The 22,156-nt window shown below is 34.7% G+C and overlaps 1 protein-coding gene across 3 annotated transcripts in view; it reads right to left on the minus strand.

Moving 5' to 3' along the window:
* The window catches only part of CSMD3 (CUB and Sushi multiple domains 3), a 654,503-nt gene that overhangs the window by 235,482 nt on the left and 396,865 nt on the right, over positions 1-22,156 (minus strand). For all 3 annotated transcript variants that reach the window (XM_074145167.1, XM_074145166.1, XM_074145165.1), the window contains 5 exons: positions 17,710-17,897; positions 15,510-15,698; positions 11,139-11,255; positions 1,185-1,400; positions 404-592 (listed from right to left, as the gene is read on the minus strand). In XM_074145167.1, coding sequence (XP_074001268.1) covers positions 404-592; positions 1,185-1,400; positions 11,139-11,255; positions 15,510-15,698; positions 17,710-17,897 — 899 coding nt within the window. The remainder of the gene's footprint in view (positions 1-403; positions 593-1,184; positions 1,401-11,138; positions 11,256-15,509; positions 15,699-17,709; positions 17,898-22,156) is intronic.

Below are 22,156 nucleotides of genomic sequence, written 5' to 3' on the forward strand. Positions count from 1 at the left end.
TAACTCTGGTCCAAGTGCTCTAATTCCATTCACACACTCTTGTAATACAGGTACCACTTGGAAGCTTGCATTGACAAATAAGAGTCAATTATTAGGCATCTGAACTGGCAAATGCTGATATAAATTTATACCCAGTTTTCCTAACCTATTAATCAAAGTAAGAAGAATAAGCATTGTGCCCACAATTTGAAATGCTTTCAAGTATGGACTATGAAGTCCACTGACAGTTCTAATACTAAATATATTAACAAAAGTCTAAATAAATTTGACTAAGGAAATATGGAGAATGTGAGAGTACATTAAAAAGTAAGAGGTGTATTACCATGCTTTTCCATGCTGTAAATCTGCAAATCCATGGACAATGACTACACATACAAGCAAATGAAAGCAGCTGACCACGTACCCACACACCTTGGCAGAGGTGCACTCCATACTCGTCGGCCACCACCAAGACAAATAATCTCTGAAGTTCCTTCTAAACGATATCCAGGCGAACAGGAGAATGTCAGAATATCCCCCACTCCAAAATTAAATCCTATTCTGTTACCAAATTGTGGGATCCCGGGATCATCACAAGGTTCAAGATTATACTCTGAAAAGAAGAGAGCAAGTCAGCTTGTACGAGTGAAAACATTTTCTATCAGTCACATTTATAATCTTGCAGTCTAGTAACTTCTGTATATTTCCACCTATCAATACAGATTTCAGATTTAAAAACAAATTGAATGTGAATGTTAAATTGGCAGTTATATTACATTAAAAAGTAAGACTAATGAATATATTCACAACATTTTTAAGATGCATAACACAACATACTTTATCACTCTTGTAAGAGTCATAAATGTCCCAGGTACATAAAACAAATTAAAACAATGGCACAACATAAAAGCATAAGTGATTGACTTTTGGGCTCACCTGGAAGTTCACTAACTGAAATTTTTCCTCCCCTGACTTGATATTGTGTCTTACAGTTTACTGACATCTTATTTATCAGGTAGCAGAAATGTCTCTACAGAGGCACAGAGGTTTGTTTGCTTTGATTGTTGTGCTTAGGAAACAACTTACATAATTTTATGATTCAGTATATGTATTCATCAAAACCAATTTTAAACTTTTATTTCTCTTTACATAAAATATTGAAAAAAATCTTTTTCAGGAGCCAGGTATTGCCGGCACTTCCTTACCAGAGAAAGAAATATTAAATCCTTCGTATGATATTGAAAAATCTGAAATAAAGCGCAACTGAGCCCTGAAATTTCCGTAGAGACCAGCATTGATTGGTGAAGGAAGCTCTGAGCCAGTCAGACGTGCTAATGGCTGTGTGAAACTGCCATTCTCTGTTATTAGTAAGTAGTCATGATGATCCTCCAAATGAAAGGTGTAGAAGGTGAATTGCACTCCTATTAGAAAAAGTAGAATTAGATTTACATATCACACTGTTAGCATCAATGTAATTAAGCCAAGGATTAAATTCATGCATTTCATTATGAATCATGGTTCAGAAAACAAGACAATCCAATTTTCCTAAAAATTAGTATCTTTTCTGATTTTAATAATAAAATATTTTTGAAGTAGGTCTCTGGGTTTTGACACTGCCTTTCACTTTTGCCTGTAGCTGCAAAATATGGATTCTTGATTTACATAATTCAAAGACATACACTTGCATTTTTATGTAAAATCCTATGATGAACTAAGAAGTTCAAAATTACATACTGTTTACAGCAGAATGGGAAAGGTAAATGTTATTTCTTACAGTCACTAGTATCCTTGTATAGCAGTAGTGAGAGGAAAGGTTATAAAATATATGACATTATATTCTCATGGAACACACAGTAACAACAGCACTTCTTCCCTAAAAAAGGGAGATGTGGTATGTGTTAACACTAGGTTTTTTTGCAAACTATCAGATACAAATCACACATCTAGAAAAGAAGATATATCCTGGAAGAAAATAGAAAAAAAACAAAACAAAACACTTAAAGATCAAGGCAGATAAATTACTTTTTCTGCATTTCTGTAACTAAGAGCTAGACCATGATCTTTGGGCAGAATGCACAGAAAAGTCAAGAAAAAGAAACAGGCTAAGACATTAGCCAGCTTAAGTGATTATTGAAACCTCTAGTATAATAGCATTTTCAGTTTTCTCATAAAATTTATAAATCAATGACTCAGGCTCTGTAAAATACACCTGATGGTGTAATACTTAGGAAGATCCATTCATGTGATTGAAGATCAACACAGTAAATGAAGATTAATGAACTTCAGGTACTCTTATGGACAAAAGATTTTTAATAGTGGACACAATTTAATCAAAAAGCAAACAAATACTTCTTGCTTCTGCCTCCCTGCTCCTGCCAAACTTCCCAAACTGGGTAAGAAAATCCAAGACTGAAGCTAGATATACTATGCTTGATTGTCCAAACACAGGAACCTCATGAGCCTTTAGGTGCTAGATGTTATCTTTGCTAGACCTCACGTGCAGCTTTACAATTCTCCTCGTATTTTTTTTTCACGTTACATTAGATCCCTGTGGTTGTCTCAAATGGCATTAGACTTTTATGTTAATGCAACTCAATCATGCCTAGTAAATAGAGTTTGTAAGGGTATCTGGAATGTAAGCAGACATAGTTTATGAGGATATGTAATCAAGGACCTTTCTGTATAGAAAGCAAAGACAGGAAATGAGGGGAGTAATTAAGTATATACACAAATATATATAAAACCTTTAATGAGCAGGATTTAGTGGAGACATTAACAAAGACCAGAACTCTTAAGTTCCTGACTGATGGGCCACTGAATCTTGTAATAGTTCAACCAGAACTTAGTAACTGATTAGAACGGAGCAAATAAGATTATTTTGAGTCTTATGAAATTTAGAAATTTATTGTGGAGTATTTAAGGAAATTTGTGAGATTATGTAAAACTTGAGATTTTAAAATGGCATTTGGAGACTGCAAAACTTTTTGTGGGATGTTTAAGGCCAAAGGCAGGTAAAGGGAGTGATTATGGTGGATAAAGGAGAAAAAAAGTGTAGGAAAATGTAGACAGTTAAGCCTCTCCTACATATCCCTGCACCTAACCACCACAGACTGTCCCCTATTCTTTTTAAACTCTGTTCCTGACTATTTAGTGCTTAAGTGTCTCCTGTCCAGAGCGTAAGCACGTGTGACCACTAGTGAACATTAGTATGGACTGCCTGGTAAGCAGGATGAGGTCAGGGGCCAACAACTGGAAAACGGGCCATTGGTCAGAGGGGGGCAGCACCTGGAGGGAGTGAGACTGGGGGGCCAACTCCTGGGCCAGGACCTGGAAGGCTGTAGGAGCACATGCATGTGTGTCTGTGGGTCTCTGTCACTCCTAGCAAACTCCTGTTCCCATCAGCCCAACTGGAGAAATAGGATTGGTTGCCTGGGGTGTTCATGTCTGTTTCAGCACTGTTGGTGTTTCTGTGTATGCCAATAAAGACACTTGTCTGTGTAACCAGCTGTATATATGTATGCACATATTGGCATTTAGGAACACATGCTTAGTTTTGCTGTCAGCAGGACATACAAATGGGAGCAACAAGAGAAATCCATTGGATCTCAGAGACCTCTAGATTGTATTTCCCTCTAAAGACACTGGAGAACTATTCATCCTTTTCAAGTAGATACCTGCTTCTCTTCCTATAGCTCGACACAGCCCAACCCCCCAATTTCCCTTAGCTTGCAGATCCAGATAAACACACCCTTTCTTAGTAGCACTGATAGAGAAATTACAGGATGGGGTTGTGTTTTATGCATAGGATAAATCTAGGCAATCCAAGAAATCTATTCTGGATTTTAAAAATTCTTAATTAATTATATCAGTAAAGCCATTCACCTGCTTTAAGCATCCTATTTATTATCCTAGATTGTGTGACAATAAATTGGCAAAAATCACACACTAAATTTTGGAATCAAGGTGAGGTTACATATCTTTTGAGCTACTGCATATAAATTTAGCTTTGGAATTGATAAATGCAAATGTTTTATTTTTTTTGTCATAGTTTTACATAGGAGACAGTGTTGATCTGACATGAAAAGAAAGCTCTTAAAAGAAAAATATGATATATACAGAATGAGGCTGAAATTCAGGCCATATTTGTTGCACTTACTGTACTCCAAATTAATTTTGGCCCTTTTAATGCATGCATGAATACTGCAACAGCAAAATCAGAAATGCCAAAGAATATTTTATGGTAGTAACCCAAAATAAAGGAATTCCAGTGAATCACGGCTGAGCTTCACTGAGTATTGTTCAAACACCATACTCAGGGTTTACCTCAAGGGAATGTTTCAATCAATTTTCCAGATTGCAATGACATTTCCAAGCAAAACCCCAAGGTATATCTCAGCAGTAGCTGTAAAATTTAGGTTTTTTTCAGAAAATATTATAATCATATTAATATATGCTGCGTGACAGATTGTGTATTCTCCAGAGAAGAATTTTAAAAGATATGTTCAGGTAGACTCCTTCTCATTCTGCTTCATGTGGCCCTTTCTTTATAAAGGGAGTATTTAAAATCTGAAATGAATACAGGAAGATATAACATTCTAACGTCATTTCTCAATATTACAATCCGGGCTGTTGGGGTATGGGTAAATTAACTGTTCTATTGGTAAATGGTTTAAAATTGATACTCCACGAATTTCACTTCACTATATATTGAATTGGATGCTAATCACTGACAAAATACAACAATTACTGTCATGATAGATGCTTCCTTTCCTCTTTGTAAATAATACAAATTACTAGACATTAACTATATTTAAAGAGCATGTTCCATTCCCTAGTTAACAAATTAAAAAAAAATAATAATAATAATAATATCAAGTTTTAATGCCACTCAAGAATTGTAATGCTGGTCCACATGAACACAAATGAAAATTCATTGCAGAATTCTAGAAGTTTAGATACACTTGGACAGTAAAATTAATACATATATTGCAGATTATGCTATTTAAGATGGTATATGCAAACACATAAACTGTTAAACATAAACAATATATTGAGATGTAAAATATAAATCTTAACTAAACATATTAATTTAATTGCCTGTTATTATGTAGTAGCAGTATGAAGTTGCAACATAAAAGTGTGTGATAATAAAGTACCCCACAGCATTCCAGAGCTACAAGTTACAAACATTTTCTTGGCAGTCTGACATTAAACTACCTAATTATGTCAAAAAAAAAAAAAAAAAGCTGAATAAAACTTTATTTAAAAAAAAATAAATCATACCACTAGTTAATGGCCAGTAGAAGATACTCCTTGAGATTCTGAAGTTGGAATTATATTAGATATGAAATAGAGCAGAAAATGAGATTTCCAGAACAAAGTTTTTCTCCCTCACTTTAACCCATTTATGTGTATGGGATTAATTTTCCCAAATGCTAACTGTCTAAAATTTAGTCACTCAGTCTCCCCATGGACAATTCATCTGGGGACTATATAAACCCTCTGGACATTAGATGATAAAGATAAATAGTCACCTTCAGAGGATGGTTCGTTCCATCCACTTTAGATAATTTTTCAGGGTGAGATGACTCATAACCTGAAGATATATGCGTTTGTCCATTAAATACAGAAGTGGCCTAATGGACTAGCTTACTCAGACATAGAACTTTAGTGTTAGAAGTTTAAAGTTAAATTAAGTAAGCCTGTGACTTATTGTCATAAAAGGAGAGCTACCTTCCTCATGCAGTACTACAGGAAGAGCTGAAAGTATTAATACTGTTTTGCCAACAAGAACAGAATATGAGAATCATAGAATCATAGAATTGCCTAGGTTAGAAGGGACCTCTCAGATCATCTAGCCCAACCATCAACCTAACTCTGACAAAAACATCACTAAACCATATTGCTAAGTAATACATTTATCCGTCTTTTAAATACCTCCAGGGATGGTGACTCAACCACTTCCCTGGGCAGCCCATTCCAATGCTTAATAACCCTTTCAGTGTAAAAAATTTTCCTATATCCAATCTAAACCTCCCCTGGAGCAACTTGAGGCCATTTCCTCTTGTCCTATCACCTGTTACTTGGGAAATGAGACTGACCCCCACCTCACTGCAACCTCTTTTCAGGTAGTTGTGGAGAGCTATAAGGTCTCCCCCCAGCCTCCTTTTCTTCAGGCTAAACAATCCCACCTCCCTCAGCCGCTCCTCATAAGAAACGTTCTCCAGACACCTCACCACCTTTTTTGCCCTTCTCTGAACACGCTCCAACACGAAAATGTCTTTTTTGTAGCAAGGGGCCTGTTCCTGATACAGGCCAAGATGCTGTTGGCCTTCTTGGCCACCTGGGCACACTGCTGGCTCATATTCAGCCAGCTGTTGACCAATACCCCCATGCCCTTTTCCTCCAGGCAGCTCTCAAGCCACTCTTCCCCAAGCTTGTACTGCTGCATGGGATTATTGTGACCCAAGCGCAGGACGCGGCACTTGGCCTTGTTGAACCTCATACCATTGGCCTCAGCCCATCAATCCAGCCAGTCCAGATCCCTCTGCAAAGCCTTTCTACCCTCCAGCAGGTCGACACTCCCACCTTACTTGGTGTCGTCTGCAAACTTACTGAGCGTGCCCTTGATTCCCTCATCCAGATCATTGATAAAGATATTGAAGAGAACTGGCCCGAATACCGAGCCCTTGGGAACACCACTTGTGACCAGCCACCAAATGGATTTAACTCCATTCACCATAACTCTCTAGGCCCAGCCATCCAGCCAGGTTTTTACCCAGTGAAGAGTATTCCTGTCCAAGCCGTGGGCAGCCAATTTCTCCAGGAGAATGCTGTGGGAAACTGCATCAAAGGCCTTACTAAAGTCCAGGTAAACAACATCCACAGCCTTTCCCTCATCCACCACGTGGGTCACCTTTATCATAGAAGGAGATCAGATTTGTCAATCAGGACCTGCCTTTCACGAACCCGTGCTGGCTGGGCCTGGTCATCTTCATGTGCCTCGGAATGCCACTCAGGATGATCTGCTCCATAGCATTCTCAGGCACTGATGTCAGACTGACAGGCCTATAGTTCCCTGGATCATCCTTCTGGCCCTTCTTACGGATGGGTGTCACATTTGCCAGATAACAGCCAACCAGGACCTCCCCGGCTTGCCAGGACTGCTGATAAATGCTGGAAATTGGCTCAGTGAGCACTTTTGCCAGCTCTCTCAGTACCCCTGGGTGGATCTCATCCAGCCTCATAGACTTGTGTATGTCTAGGTGTTGGAGCAAGTCCCTCACCAACACCCTTTGGATTACGGGGGATACATTCTGCTCCCTGCCTCTATTTACTAGCTTGGGGGTCTGGGTACTCAGGGAACAACTGATTCTACTACTAAAGATTGAGGCAAAGAAGGCGTTAAGTACCTCAGCCTTCTCCTCATCCTTTGTCACCTTAGTTACTGCCTTCATCTAATAAAGGATGGAGATTCTCCTTAGTCTTCCTTTTATTACTAATATGTTTATAGAAGCCCTTTTTATTATTCGTAACTTCCAAAGCCAGGTTAAGTTCTAGTTGGGCTTTTGCCCTTCTAATTTTCTCCCTACATAGCCTTACAAGATCTTTGTAGTCTTACCGAGTGGCCTGTCCCTTCTTCCAAAAAGAGATTCATACAGTATTTCCTATTTCATACTCAGAGCAACTCTTTAATTGTTTCCAGAAGATCTTTGAGAAGCATGAGTCAAAATGCCCAAGTCAAATTACAACAAAGCATTCATATTTATTATTCTTTTCCTTATTAGCATTTCCATAAGATAATGTAAAACTTATTGACCCAAACAAGAATGTGCTTGTATCAATATATTTGTGTTTGTATATATAAGCATCAGTGTTTATGTGCTTATAACTGTGTATGTTTATACTACTACTCTCTTTTCTTGTATAATATTATTTCTGTGTCATTTTTTCCTCAGGATTCTCAATATATATGGTGTTTTTTTCAATACCCTCACAAAAAATGTAATCACATTGAGAATTTCAGGTTTTATGTACCCTGATTTTTATGTACTTGTCTAGCTGAGGGTTCAGGAAAAAAAGATAAATCACAAAAAAACCTACTTAATTTTCTAAAAATATATGTATTTTTTCAAGTACTTTCCTCCATAATCCCATTTTTAACATAAAAAAAGAAAGCGTTAATAAAATGTCTTTCAAGAATTCTGAAAAATATGGCTTAATCTGGGTTTATGTTTGCTGTAGAATTTACTTAATTTTCAGTCACATATTACTCCATGAAGCTAAACTCTTATCCATCTGCAATGCTGAGATTATAAAGTTTGGGCTGGTTATCCAATGGCTTTTCAGGTAGGGTGTAAACTAAATGACTACAGGGCTAACAGTTTTCTTATGCTTTATGTAAGTCTTTTTTGCTTATCCAGATGAACAGTTATATTCTTCTCCTTTGCAAAAGATCCACAGTACCTATTTTCCTGGAACTGTAAAAGCCTTGTATCATACCTAGAGGTAACATGGGCAAATGTAGCATCTGATGTAGGCTCAGTAATTTCAGAATGCTTTTTCACTGTGGATACTTACAAGTAAATTATATTGACACAATGGCATCATTTAGTAGTGAAAAGAAACTGCAGAATAGCTGGAGCAATAATTTTGAGGGATACAATTTAACACTTTAAGGAGTTTTAAACGGCACATCCAGTCAGAGCGATTTAACTCTAGATGAGGAACTATCATATTATTCGTACAAAATAGAACAGGGGATCACAGATCTGAAGAATTCTCTGTGAGGGAAGTCTGATTTTTATGTTATTGTTATAGTTTGAGAGAACCCATAACAATCTATTGTCATTAGACAATTATTCTATCACCCGATGACCCCTCCCCACCTGGAAAGGGGAATCAGGGAACACAAAGAAACACAAGGGTTGAATTATAAATAGATTTAATAGACTAAGACTAAATAATTAACAATAATACTAAAGAACCAGTATTAATCCCAATACTGATATAAGATATACAGGAATTATACTCAGCCAACTATATCCGTAGGAAGCTGTGCACTCCCAGCAGTGGATAGCAAATGTCGGACACTGTGAGCGCAATGGCTTCAGGAGGAAGGGAAGGCCTCAGGGTTCCGGCACCGGGGCAAGGAGTTGTCTGGACCGTCGCCATCAAGAGAGAGAGAGAGCTACGCAGCAAACTTTTCTAATTTATATTGAATGTGACATTCATGGTACGAAATAATCCTGTTGGCCAGCCTGGGTCAAATGCCCAGGCCTCGCTCCTCCTTGGCCCTGCACTTGGCAAAGCTCGAAAACACTAACCTTGAATCCCACAGAGCCTGGCTGGCTATGAAGTAAATATTTTCACAAATTCAGACACTAGAGTCTTCTAAAAGTGCAATTTTCCCCAGCATTAGAAGAAAAGTTAGTCCTGTGTCTCTCAACCCAGGACAGTTATCAATAACTCTCTCTTAGAGGAATACATCATCAGTATACTTTGACACATTTTTCATGCCCTCACAGGTAAAACTGATGAATTTCTGAATTGAACATGCCTTCCTTCTTCTTTCCCTTTCATTCTTCTTCCTTTATTCTTTCCAGTGTTACAGATGCTGTTCTCCTTTTCTGTTCATATCACCTCACCCTATTTATATTCAATTTGTCTTATGACACCTATCTCTATTTCTCTCCTTCCCTTAACATTAAATGCTTATGTTTCTCCAACTCTTTCCACTCGTAGTACAAGAGTACTATGCAATCACTCCCATATTTAAAATAAAATACCAACAAAAATCTAAAAGTTTGACCATCTCTTCTCATCTAGTCCCAAAACCTTTCACCTGTATTATAATTTACACTTAAGGGCAAAGAATGAACTAATCTCTTCTCAAACTGATGTTCAGAGGTAGTGGAGAGCCAGGCACTGTATTTCTTTGTAAAATGCAGGCTTTAGAAGTCACATCCGCAAAAGCAAGCATATGGTATCTAAACCAACTTCACTATCAGTGAACAAAGAAAATGTTTCATCTTTTTTCCGAATGTAAATACTTAGTTTGGTCTGTCTGTTAAACACAGTACTTGACAAAGATCTTTGGTTCATATTAAAACTAACAGCAGCTCCGTAAGGAAAAAAGTTTTGAACAATTCTATTTTCAGATGTTTTTAAACATCTGCTTGAGCAATTTAGTTACAAGTATCTTAAATCCCTGTGAAAGTAGGACACACTATTTTGATGAAATTTTGCTACCTGGAATTCCCAACTTCCACTTGTGTCCTAAGCATTTTCTAACCTGTCCTTATTTCTTTTAAATAACTCTAAGATCCTTTCTCAGAGAAAAGTTAAAACCGGTATTACATCTTTATCCTGAAATCTCCCTTCAACAAATAACCACTCTTTTCTTAAAAGTCTTCCATCCCTCAGTTTCTGTGATCAGTCATTCTATAATTCAATTCTTTCTTACCTGTCTAAATGCTCTCTTATTGGGTTAAATTATTTTTTTCCTTCTACGTTTATTTCTAAACTATATTATTTATTCAATCCATAGATCCATATTAAACTGCCACCCATAGATCCATATGCTGCCACCCTGAAAATGTGTCTCGGCAAGCTGAAACAGTTTCTTTTCTTCAAAATAATAGGACTTTTCTTTCTGACATTTCCTTGTCGACAGCTAGTCATAATGTAAAATTTAGCTTAATGAGCAATCTTTTAAACAACTCGTCTCTCATTAACTTAATTCCTTTTTTTATACTATAATATGGATAACATCTTCACTTAAGACTTCATGTCAGAGTATTCTGTTGATAACCAAGTCTAAATATCAATGATTACTTCCAGCTAATCTAAGATAAGGCATTTCCTCCTCAACACAGAAAAAGCGTTCACCCTTTTTCACCTGTGCACACATCCAACTATCTTTTACTTGGACTATAAACTTTTAGGGGCTTTCTGTTCTGTGAAAAGCATTAGAGCCTACTCCACATCTGGAATTCTAGGAACTACTACAATAAGAATGAACAAAACCAAAAATCAGCAGTGCAATTCCTAGTTCATTGCTGCTAAATTAGATCTACACCTGTAGCACAGAATACTGGACTTACATATTGAAAAAAAAAAAAAAAAAAGAGTGGAAAAAGAGAGAAGGATTTATTTACCTTTTCCATGGGTAACATCCACAGTCCATGTACAATTCAGTGAATTTGGATACAGATCAGGATAACCAGGAGATAAAATTGTTCCACTAGGTCCTCTAACATCGCCACCACATAAAGCTAGAAATAACAAAGAAAATAATAATAAACTAATTAATATAAAACTTACAGATGAGATAAAATATAAGAAAAAAATTTTTAAAAAACTTCTGGCTTTAAAACGACTTAAAAATAGCTAGTCAAATAATTCAGCAATTCCACGTATAACTACAGACAATTTTTACACAATATGAAAAGAAATATAATCAATGAATAATTAACATGCTTTGTAATAGGTACTAAGAAAATGAAAAGTGAGTTTCTTTAGCTGGTTTTTCACATTTTCATGAAACACACTGAAAGTCACAGATGCAAGCAGGAACATGAAGGCAGAAGATAAGGAGCCAAACAGTACCACTTTAGCCAGAAGCTAAAGCTGAAGAGTTAAAATGGTATAGAGCGGATCTTGCTATTGAAGAGTTACTGACTGAAAATATTATTGTAGGGAAGCAGGACATTCTTTCTTGTATCTAATTATTGCACATGCATTTATACCTATAATGCAAGTGATAATGACAATTGCCAATATAGGAATAAGTTTGTCTATAGTATCAATAGTGAGCATTTAAAAGTAATCAGTAATTGAGCAATATAAAAACTAAATTACAGATTGAATTAATACAAAATACAGAAATAAAATCTTACAACAGTGGAGTAAATATCTTCACAATTCACCATTACATTTTAATGGTGAATTTTCCATTCCAGAGCTTTTGAAATACTAAATTGAGGAACTTTCAGTAGTGAAGAGGATCTTTCAGCTTAATATTATCTTTTATCAATAATAGTGATTAAAATTCAGTACCAAGCAAAGTTCTCTGAATATAGGTTATCTCAGAAGGGGATACATTATAAAACAAATGAATATTTCTACTTTTTTTTTTTTTTTGCTTTGAGATTAAAAACATCTACTCCTTTTATTTTTCTTAGCACATTAATTATACACATTACCAAAATTATTTTCTAGAGATATTCCAGGACACAAAAACCCCAGTAAACTATGTTACTGTCACTAGATTCAAGTAAAATAACATAGACTGGTTTAGGAAAGTTGATTGCAGTTCTTAATGAGCAGCTTTTCCAAAGTAATTAACACAAACTCTTCCTTTTCATCCTTAAGTAGTCAAGCTCTCAAACAATGTCCTTTCAGAATACAGTGAATCAAGAGAATATCCACAGCATACCTCTGTCTTACCCTGTACCTAAGCAGACATTTGTCTCTAGGAAACACATGGATTTTTTCAGACATTTCAGCAGCACTGTGGAATGCTTTCATAAAGGTCAATAATTTTTCATAATGAGGTTACTGCATTACATGCCATTACTATCTTTAGGGTCCTGAATAAAAAGAAGTATGCATGTAATTACAGTTTTCTTATAAAGCCAAAATTGAACTTCATCTTATATCCTAGGATGAAAATCACCCTATTTTGCCCAGCTAAATTTGGTTGTTCTAACTAACCATACTTTTATTTTAATCTTCTATATTTGTGTGGGTAACCTCACGATTTCTTTGTGTGTGCTGTTTATCCTGCCAACTTTCTAGCCTTTTTGGCCTAGTTTTAAGCTGGAAATTTGCAGATCCAGTACCATGTGCTGAAATAGGACATACTAGGATCACAAGTCGCCAATTTCATAATTGTTGCCACAGAAGAATAACCTCCCAGCGTACTATTTTCCTCCTCACTTTTCTGATGAAGAGAAAATGGAGGTAACCATTGTCCACTTATCACTTGATCTTGTTATATTTAGGTGTTAGTAAAACAGAATCAGGGCTCTGACAGCATGTTATTGGAGCTTCTGATGGTAACTACCTACTTTGTCCATATCTTAGGTCAGCTCTACTAAATAAGAAAACACAATCAGTTTTTATAATCCTGGTAAGCAGCCCAAACAAATAATGTATTTTGCAGTGGGTATTTGGAAAACCTTACGGGAATGCAAACAGTGACAAAGCATCTATGGCATGCCAACAGGCACTCAGTGTAACTCTATGAAGGCTAGCAGATGGCAAAAAAAGGCGTCAAGGGACCAGCATTTTACAAAACAAAGCCAAGTTGACAGATCTGAAATATAAAATGTGCACTGGTCCTGATAACATGGCAAACAGCCTAAGCATATAATATCACTACTAGTATCCGACTGACTCTTTCAAAGTGCAAAGGAAAACAGAAACACATGAAAATAAATACAGCAGAAGATAAACTCCACACATTTCCTAAATTCTACAAGATGCCTTTCTTTCACTTTATCTGATTATACAGAGATGGAGGCTAGGAGAGACTAAAGGTAGAATAAATAAATAAGCAAATAAATTGCTATCTTGGTGCTCTAATGTGGAAAATGGAATTTTGTGTTGCTAACACACTAATTAATAATTTCTTTGTCATGCAAAGAGAAGCTGAATCAAGAGATGCCCAATTTTCTTCCCTTCCATTACTATGTTTTCAGAATAGTGAGAAACTGTCACAATAATATATTGAATGAGCAGGAGTAGCCACCAATGTGTTTATTAGTAGGATGATTAATACAAACCCATACTAGCAGTTTATGCAAAAACCAGCCCATTTAGCAAATGCCCTTTTTTTCCCTTGGGGTGCAACAACTCTGGATCCTGTTTTAAAACATTCCACCAAAGAAGAAATTCAGCAACGAAATCAAAGTGAATTCAACCATGAATTGATTAAATTTACTAGAATAAATGTACTAAATCCTGCCTTTAGAGCATCTTTATTCAATGGACAATTGCCATTTAGCAATGTGCTCTGGAGAAAAAAAACATCTCATTTACTTAATGAATTGCATGCTTGTTCAGCATCTTGAGGAAGAAATTTATCACAAAATATGCTTATTTCACAGCAGAGCACAGTATTCATAGGCAGTGTGTTAATACTCTTTGATTTAGATGGTTGCCATCTATGCCTATCACAGTAAGAAAACACGTCTTATGTCTATGGCCTATTCAGCAAAATATAGTCCCCTTGACTGTGAGCTGGGGGAGCTCTGCAATTTTTCATTCCAAGAAGCTGACGGAGAAGAATAATACTTTGGGAAAAGACTTGATGAACTAGACTGCCATTTTTTGAGTATCATCATATAATGACATGTTCAACATATTGAAATATAAAAACAAAGTGTTTGCTAACTAAATAAGCTGAAGGTCAAGGAAACCTCCACCATTTTTTAAATGGAAAGTGGAAATTAATATGTTTCCATATGTCAAAACACACATGATTCAGTAAGCTTTTTCATTAGCCTTCACTGAAATCAGCTTTTTCTTTCTAACTAAGTGTCCTGAAACACTAAGAACTGTTTTAGAAAAATATACTATTGTGCATTTTGTAGCTCATAAAAGTTCAAGACTTTTTTTTGTTATAAACTATTTTAGAATTAAGTGGGTACACTATTCCTGATAATATATTTATCATCAGAAAAGCATATGCCATGCTCAAAGGAAAAAAAATATTTTGAGAGGAAAACATTTCAAATAACTTCATAAACATTAAAATATACTTTCTTAATATTAAATGCAATTGATATAACCCTAACTGGGAAAACAGATTAAAATGAACAATTCCAATAACAAAAGATGACTGAAACTATAAGATAATTTTTCAAGCAGACTATTTTACTGATATGGTGGATACTGCAAAATATATGACATTACTTGATACCATTTTTGTCTAGTTTAACAATCATACGCTTAATTATCAGGTATAATGTAGCCTTAATGAATTCCTACAGTGATTGAAGGGTGTCAAGTTCTGTTAACAAGCCAGGAACTGAGTGATAGACATGAAATGGGAGAAAATGCAGTTTTTGAGTCAGGTATAAATAAACCACTTCTCACGTTTTGTATGACAGAACACCTGTGTCCATAGGTGGATACTCAAACACAAATATTTGTAACTTGTAATAAGTGCTTATTACACAGCAGATATACATTAACCTTGCATGTCTTGAGCTAACTGGAAATCAGTTAGCTCATGGTAACATACATTCAGACAGACGCATCTTCAATAATCTTCTAATTTAAAGAATTACATATTATTCTTTACATTTATTACTAAATATCTCATCACACAGAGGTATATAACGTGTATTTCCTCCACTATTCTCTTTTCCTAAAAATAGAGCTTTTACAAGTTCCAACATTTAACTATTTTTAATATTTAAATATTTTAAATATATTAACATTTAATTATTTTGACTAATAGTAGTTTGGCAAAAGGCGTATATTTTAAGGTACTCTGTATTTTATCCATTCATCCTTACCATCACAAGTTGGGAGTGGGTGACTCCACCAGTGATTTTTTTCACATAGCAAAGGCTCCTCATGACTCAGCCTGTAACCTGGATCACAACTAAATGAGACAGTGGAACCTATAGAGAAGTCATGTCCATAACGACGTCCATGCACTGGTATGCCAGGATCCAAGCAAGAGTAAGTATTAACAGTTACACCTAGATTAAAAACAACAACAACAACAACAACAACAAGAGTTAACAAAACAACCTATAGGGTTTTTGTAATTAAAGTAATCCACTGTGCTCTGAGTGGAGGTGAAGGCTCCATTATTACACATTTTCAGTGAATAATCCTTGAACTATGTTTCTCTGTGTAACCATTATAAGGCGTTACAAGATAATGAATCGCATCTTGCCACTGTTGCAGAGAAAAACATCACATCCTATCTCAGTAATATCACATTATTTTTTCCCTGATGCTGATGTTGAAAAGCTTTGATGATCACTCAAAATTCTGATTTCCAGCCTTTATTTTTTCCCCAGATCAATCTTTTTTATCCTAGCTAAAATGTTTTTTATTTCTTTTGATATTTATCCTTGACTTTTTTACAAGTCAATATTATTATACCTAATATTATTTGATATGTGAGATATTGAGAAGATAAAGAATAGCAGAAAAAGGAGTTAAGAGAAGTTGGCTTGATAAAGAGGATTTTAATGTGTGCTATAAAATTAAACCTTTTAAATTATTTCCAAGTGAACAGTTTAACTTCATTATAAAAAAATCAGGGGAAAACAAAGAAAGAAACAAAAAACTCTAGAAATATTACTGAAGTTAGCAAATTAGAAGTATACAATGTAAGATTTTTTATGGGTGTTATTTGTTTTATTCCTACACAAAAGCTATGAAATGTCCTTCCTTACAAAGAAATTCAGTGTGGAAAGAAATAAGTAGGATAGAAAATAAGAACATATAAAAAAAATCAGCTTTCAAAAGGATATTTGAAGAGAGAAATGCTGAATAGAGGACCATTAGTCATTATTATTATCCAGACAAGGGAAATCTGAATTGGATTGTACTGGATAATATAAGACAATGAACCATTAAGAATTAAACAAAAATCAAATTAATACTAGATGTCTGTATATAAATAGAGGATGTTAGGCAGAAACACAATGACTGAAAATGGCTTATTTTGTGTAAAAATGGTAAAGATGTGTATTTTCAATGGTCTCTGAAAGTACAAATGTAACTTTAATTGTCCACTAATGTAAAGAGAACTGTGGGGTCAGGATCAATTTTAGAAAAAAAGGGATTTTATAATTAAATTGAAGGATTAATTTATAACAAAATTTCAGATTTCCTTTCCAACTTTATTTAATTGAAACAGTTTGATATAAGCATATTTCTAATAAGTTCAGCTTTCCTCTTTTTGCTGTTCACATTCCCAAAGTGTGTTTCCATTTAACTTTATTATTCTAGCTATTCTATCTAGCTATCTTCTATTGAAGAATTTATTGATCTCTGCTGGCAATACTAATCTAATTGTCCTGATCTGTAATGATAGCCATTCTTCGAACTTCAAGATGGACGAGAACTTAACAAAATCATCACTTCCTCAATGTAAAAGTTTATACAAATGGAAGTATGTGGGTGAGGTAGGAAAGTAAAGAAATTTGGAATAATAATAGATTTTTTGCAATAAGCAGCCAGAACGTGGAATTCCCTAGAGTTCAAATTAGCCCAACAGGTTTTTAGATCCCCAAAAATCCATAATCAAGTAATTCCATAGCCTTTTTTTCAGTTTGTTAGTGTAAACTGCAATTCCCATCACCTTCAGTTAGAGCTGCAGGTATTTCAATCAGGACAGTAATTCAGTTATTTGCTTAGATTTTCATAATCTTCCTGATCTCATGCAGTTTTACACACAAGGATGTTATTGCAGAAAAGATAAGTATAACAAGACATAAAAGCAACATCCAGAAGAAAGTAATTTGCTTCCCAATCTCATCTCTGATTCTTGAAAACATGGAGCAAGTACAGCAATGACATTAAATTGTAAGTGAAATTTCTAGTCATCCCTTTTGCAGTTTACCGTAACTAAATCTTTCTCAGTTTGAGAAATAACAGGAATTTACCAAAGACGACACCTGTGCACCTTTATATATTTATGACTAGAATAAGCATTGATGGGGAAATCAAATAATACAATTCAGAATTACTTACTTTCATAGTGAATCTTGAATCCATTGTTAGAACGACTGTTGTCAGTTGTAAAGAGAAGATAAATGAAATTGCTACTGCTAAACAGGAATTGTGGGACCTGTGTACCGTTGTAAGATCCTAGGAGTGGAGATAATAAATTTGGTCCATCATGAACTTCCAAAACATCATAATTGAGTTCTGTCTGAAATCTAGAATTGAGGAAACAGAGGCATAAGTATAAGAAGCAATTAAAAAAAAATCAATAAGCCTTACAAAGTAAGCCATGCTTTAAAACTATGCTAATTTTCTGATCATATTCTTTTAATTATTTCTCCACATATCTGTTTATCACAATATCAGTATAATAGTATTAATTATCCTATATAATTAATATAATAATCAAATTTCAGGTTATTGCCTTAGTAAGATGAGAAGTTTAAACTCCTTGAGCTGGTTTGTATTGCAGGAAACAAGAGCCAGAAACAAATGGTTTATTAGCAAAGATTAATATTACTCACATATATTATTTTATAGCACAAAATTATTTTTCTTTTTGGAAAAATTAAGTAAACGTAGAGCATATGTTGATGTATTGTTTTATTATGTATATTCCATTTGGCACAAATATCATCAAGGTACTTTATATTATCAAAGAATCATACCCTGAACATCTATTCTTAAAATCATCTGTAAACAAGGATAGAATTACTTAAGTCTGATTTGACACTCCAGTGCCTTTGTGCCAGTTGAAGCTCAGTCCAAACCAGTTGCAGGAGTTATGGCCAAAAAAAATTTTTAAAATCCTATTTAGAAAACATTATAAAGCAAAATGCCTGTTCAGGGACCGTATGTGTGCTGTTTCTATCAAGGAAAAGCTGAGTCTGACAGCGCTGCTAGGTATCTCCTTGTTTGTCTTGTTTTATATGGTACCAGCAATCCCAAACACCTGTTTGGTGTTTTGACAGTGGTTTCCCTCTTTCTTGCTATGACAGAACTTACATCAATCATACTGCTTTAATGGAGTCTCTGATGGATTATTGAAAAAAGCCTTTCAGAATTAAACAGAAACAATTAATAGCAGGATCCTACAAGGACCCTTCAGATATTACTAATTCTCTCTCTGATTCACTTAGATGCCTAATTCAGCTTTGTGAAATCCATTCAAGGCACTGCATGACTAATGCCAATGTACTGACAAACTGTACTTCAGCATGTATGTCCCATGAGTCTGAGCCTAAAGATTTAAAGGAGTCTGGTGAAAGAGGAGAAGTCAAATTAAATTTCCAAAATATGTGTTTTCCTTTATCCATGTCCCACTCCTATAAAATAACATAGAAAAGAGCACAAAAATAAAGTAATAGGGAGCTATGGAAATGGAGCAGGATAAGCCTAGGAGCAAACTGAGAAATTATTTTTTTGCTTGTTCCCACATGAATTCATAATGACATGTTGATAAAAAGCTACTAGGCTTTTTCCAGTACTTGTTTTTCCCACTAATCTATAAAAAAAAAAACAAAAAAAACCAAAAAAAAAACCAAAAAAAAAACAAAAAAAAAACCCCAGAAGTAATCTTGGAAACAGATCGTTTAGTCTTGCTCTGCTTTATTAGTTCCTTTATCAGAAGCATACTTGAGATGTAAAGTGTGAAAAGGCATTGACCTCATAAATGCAAAACAACTATCATGCCAGTCAAGACACAATAAAATTAAGTGGAGTCTCCAAAGACAGAACAGAAATCCTCTCATAAATACTCGTTGCTCAAAACCTACATACAATACCACAAATACCAGAAAAATAAGGAAACAAAAAAAAGTTAGTAAGCTCCTAAGGAAAAAAAATAAAAAATATGAGGTCAGTTTTTTAGTGAGATGAGCTGAAAGAAATTTGAAGGGGGGGTTATGTACAATGCCTGTGCTTGGTTTCACTCAGAAAAGTGACCAATTTAAATTTAATTTATAAGGGTGATGCTTATATCATTTTTTCCTTGAATACCTTTCCTCTTGATGCCCAAAGTATGTGATATATTTATATATCATCTAGTTATTCCCTGGTGTAAGGAAGCAGTAGGGATTTATAGGAAACTGAATGAAAAATACTTTGTGCTCATGTAAGACCTCTCCAATGTTCTTTCCTACTTAACTAGTCACTATTCTTAAATTAAACTGGATGGCTTCATTGCTATGTGAGGTCTGTTCTTTTGAAGGATTCACAAAAATTCATTCAAGCAGGTAGGAGTGAAACAAACTTTAACATAGGAGCTGGCAAAAACTTTTTTATCTTATTTGAACAGATAAAGCTTCTTTAGTATTTACAACATGCGTCTTTGTTTCTAAGAGACACCCTGTCAACTCAATGCAGTGTCAGGATGAGTAGAACATCCTGCTGCACAGTATATACTCATTAGTCAAATGTGACTAGTACTCCAATCAGTAGTTTGCTGATTAACATCCCTAGAATTTAAATACTCATAATTAGGCTTCATGATAAACACTTCATTACAATGAAGAATGGCATTTGCATCATTCGTATTTCTCAGTTCTATCATTTCAATTCAGCCTAAAAATCTACTGATTTATAACAAAAATGCAACAGATTATCTATCATAGCTATGCCTGTACAACAGGAACAAACTCTTTGAAGTATACACACATGGCCATAAAACAAAATATGGAAAAGTTATTATGAAGCCTCTGAAAGCACAAAAATTAAGTTATTCACTTTGCCTGTAGATGTCTTTCTTTTCCCCTGTGTCTCTGGCTCCATGGCACAGGAACATACAGTCATAGAATGCAGTACCTCGCACACATGTAATGTCATAAGAGAGAAGGCATGGGAAGATGGGAGATTAAAATTAAATAAACTACAGAGCAAGTGATAAACTGATGTAATGTTAAGGTGTCACTCTTCAGGAAATGTGTATTAGTAAGAACTGTTCCCTTCTTCTTAGAGAATCTAAATATAAAGGAAATAAAGATTCTAGAGATGTACTATACATGTTTTACCTGATTGAGAAATTAAAAATCTTTCAAATAACTACACATTTTGTGGAAGTCTTAGTATTAGCATCAAGAAAGGCTAGAAAAAATACTTCTCTTTGTTTTTCAGGACAAAGGTGAAATTTAAAGAACGGGGCAAAATATGACTTTATCTTTTTTAGTCATAGAATCTTAGAATGATTTGGGTTGGAATGGACCTTAAAGATCATCTTGTTCCAACCCCCTGCCATGAGCAGAGACATTTTCCACTACTTAATCACAGAGGAAAACCATTTGGCTGTAGTTTTAAAAGTGTATATTCCAACAAAATTAACCTTCTGTCTAGAGAAATTCCAGCTGAAGATTTGTAAGCAGAAGGAGCAGAACAAGGACAATCAGACTAGAATGAGTCTTTAAAAAGAAGCTCATGTATGAATGCCTCACAGGGTAACTTTAAATTATGTGAAAAATAAAAAAAGTCTAAGTAAAAAAACTTGGCATTGGTAGTTTACAAAATGTTTTCTTTCAGTACAACATAAAGATTTATTTCATTATTTGGTTTATGTAATAACTTTTTCTTTACATCCAAACATGTAATTATATAGCTAAGTGCATTTGTGCGAACGTATATAGATGTGTTTTCACATATACTACTGCACAGAAACACATAAGCATACACACATTCAGTTGCTCTGGATCGCTCTACCTGAGAATGTGCATATCTGTCCATTTTATGGCACGCAACAAGAATGTCAAAAATGAGCAGCTTTGGGAAAGAAGTGTCATCATAATGAGATTAGGTTATAAAAAGGATAGAAGTGCTCTCTGTGATCTGAAGAGACCACATCTTGTTCTTATTGCTCTTACCTACAAGAGTAATAGAGGTTGTGCAATTTTATGACAAGGCCTTAATGCATTACAAACCAGAATTGTACACAAGAGACTGTCAGATTTAATAAAACTGAGGTGCAAAGTAAGAAAATCCAGCTGGCATAGAATTTTGCAAATAAAAAGGCACATGCTTTTCACTTTGAAATTACTAGCCAAAACAAATCTGTAATTGATAATGGAATGCTGAATTAAAAATAAGTTATTTGAAATCATATTTTTCTTTTAAAAAATTTGAGTTAATGAAAGTTCCAAAAATTTTATTTCATTTTGATTTACAAAACAATAAAGGAAACTTATAATTTTCATTTCATTTTGAACTACTACGAATTTGATTAATTTCTGCAAGGAGTTATTCTTTCTCTTTTTTATTTTAATTAGCAAAAATTTGGTAAATTTTCATTTTAAGATGATGTACAGCAGTAGTTATTTTGGAAGACTAGCTTTCATTAGATGTTAAGGATAGGAGATACCTTTGAAGCGTCTATAATATCAGTCCTTTGATTGTATATAACATCACATGAACATTTTATTATAGAGTAAGCTATAGTATGAGAAAAAACTTTTTAACAATCTTATCACAATAAGAAATTTTGCTAAGAGAA

This window comes from Numenius arquata, chromosome 3 (assembly GCF_964106895.1).
Source record: "Numenius arquata chromosome 3, bNumArq3.hap1.1, whole genome shotgun sequence".
Taxonomy (NCBI): domain Eukaryota; kingdom Metazoa; phylum Chordata; class Aves; order Charadriiformes; family Scolopacidae; genus Numenius; species Numenius arquata.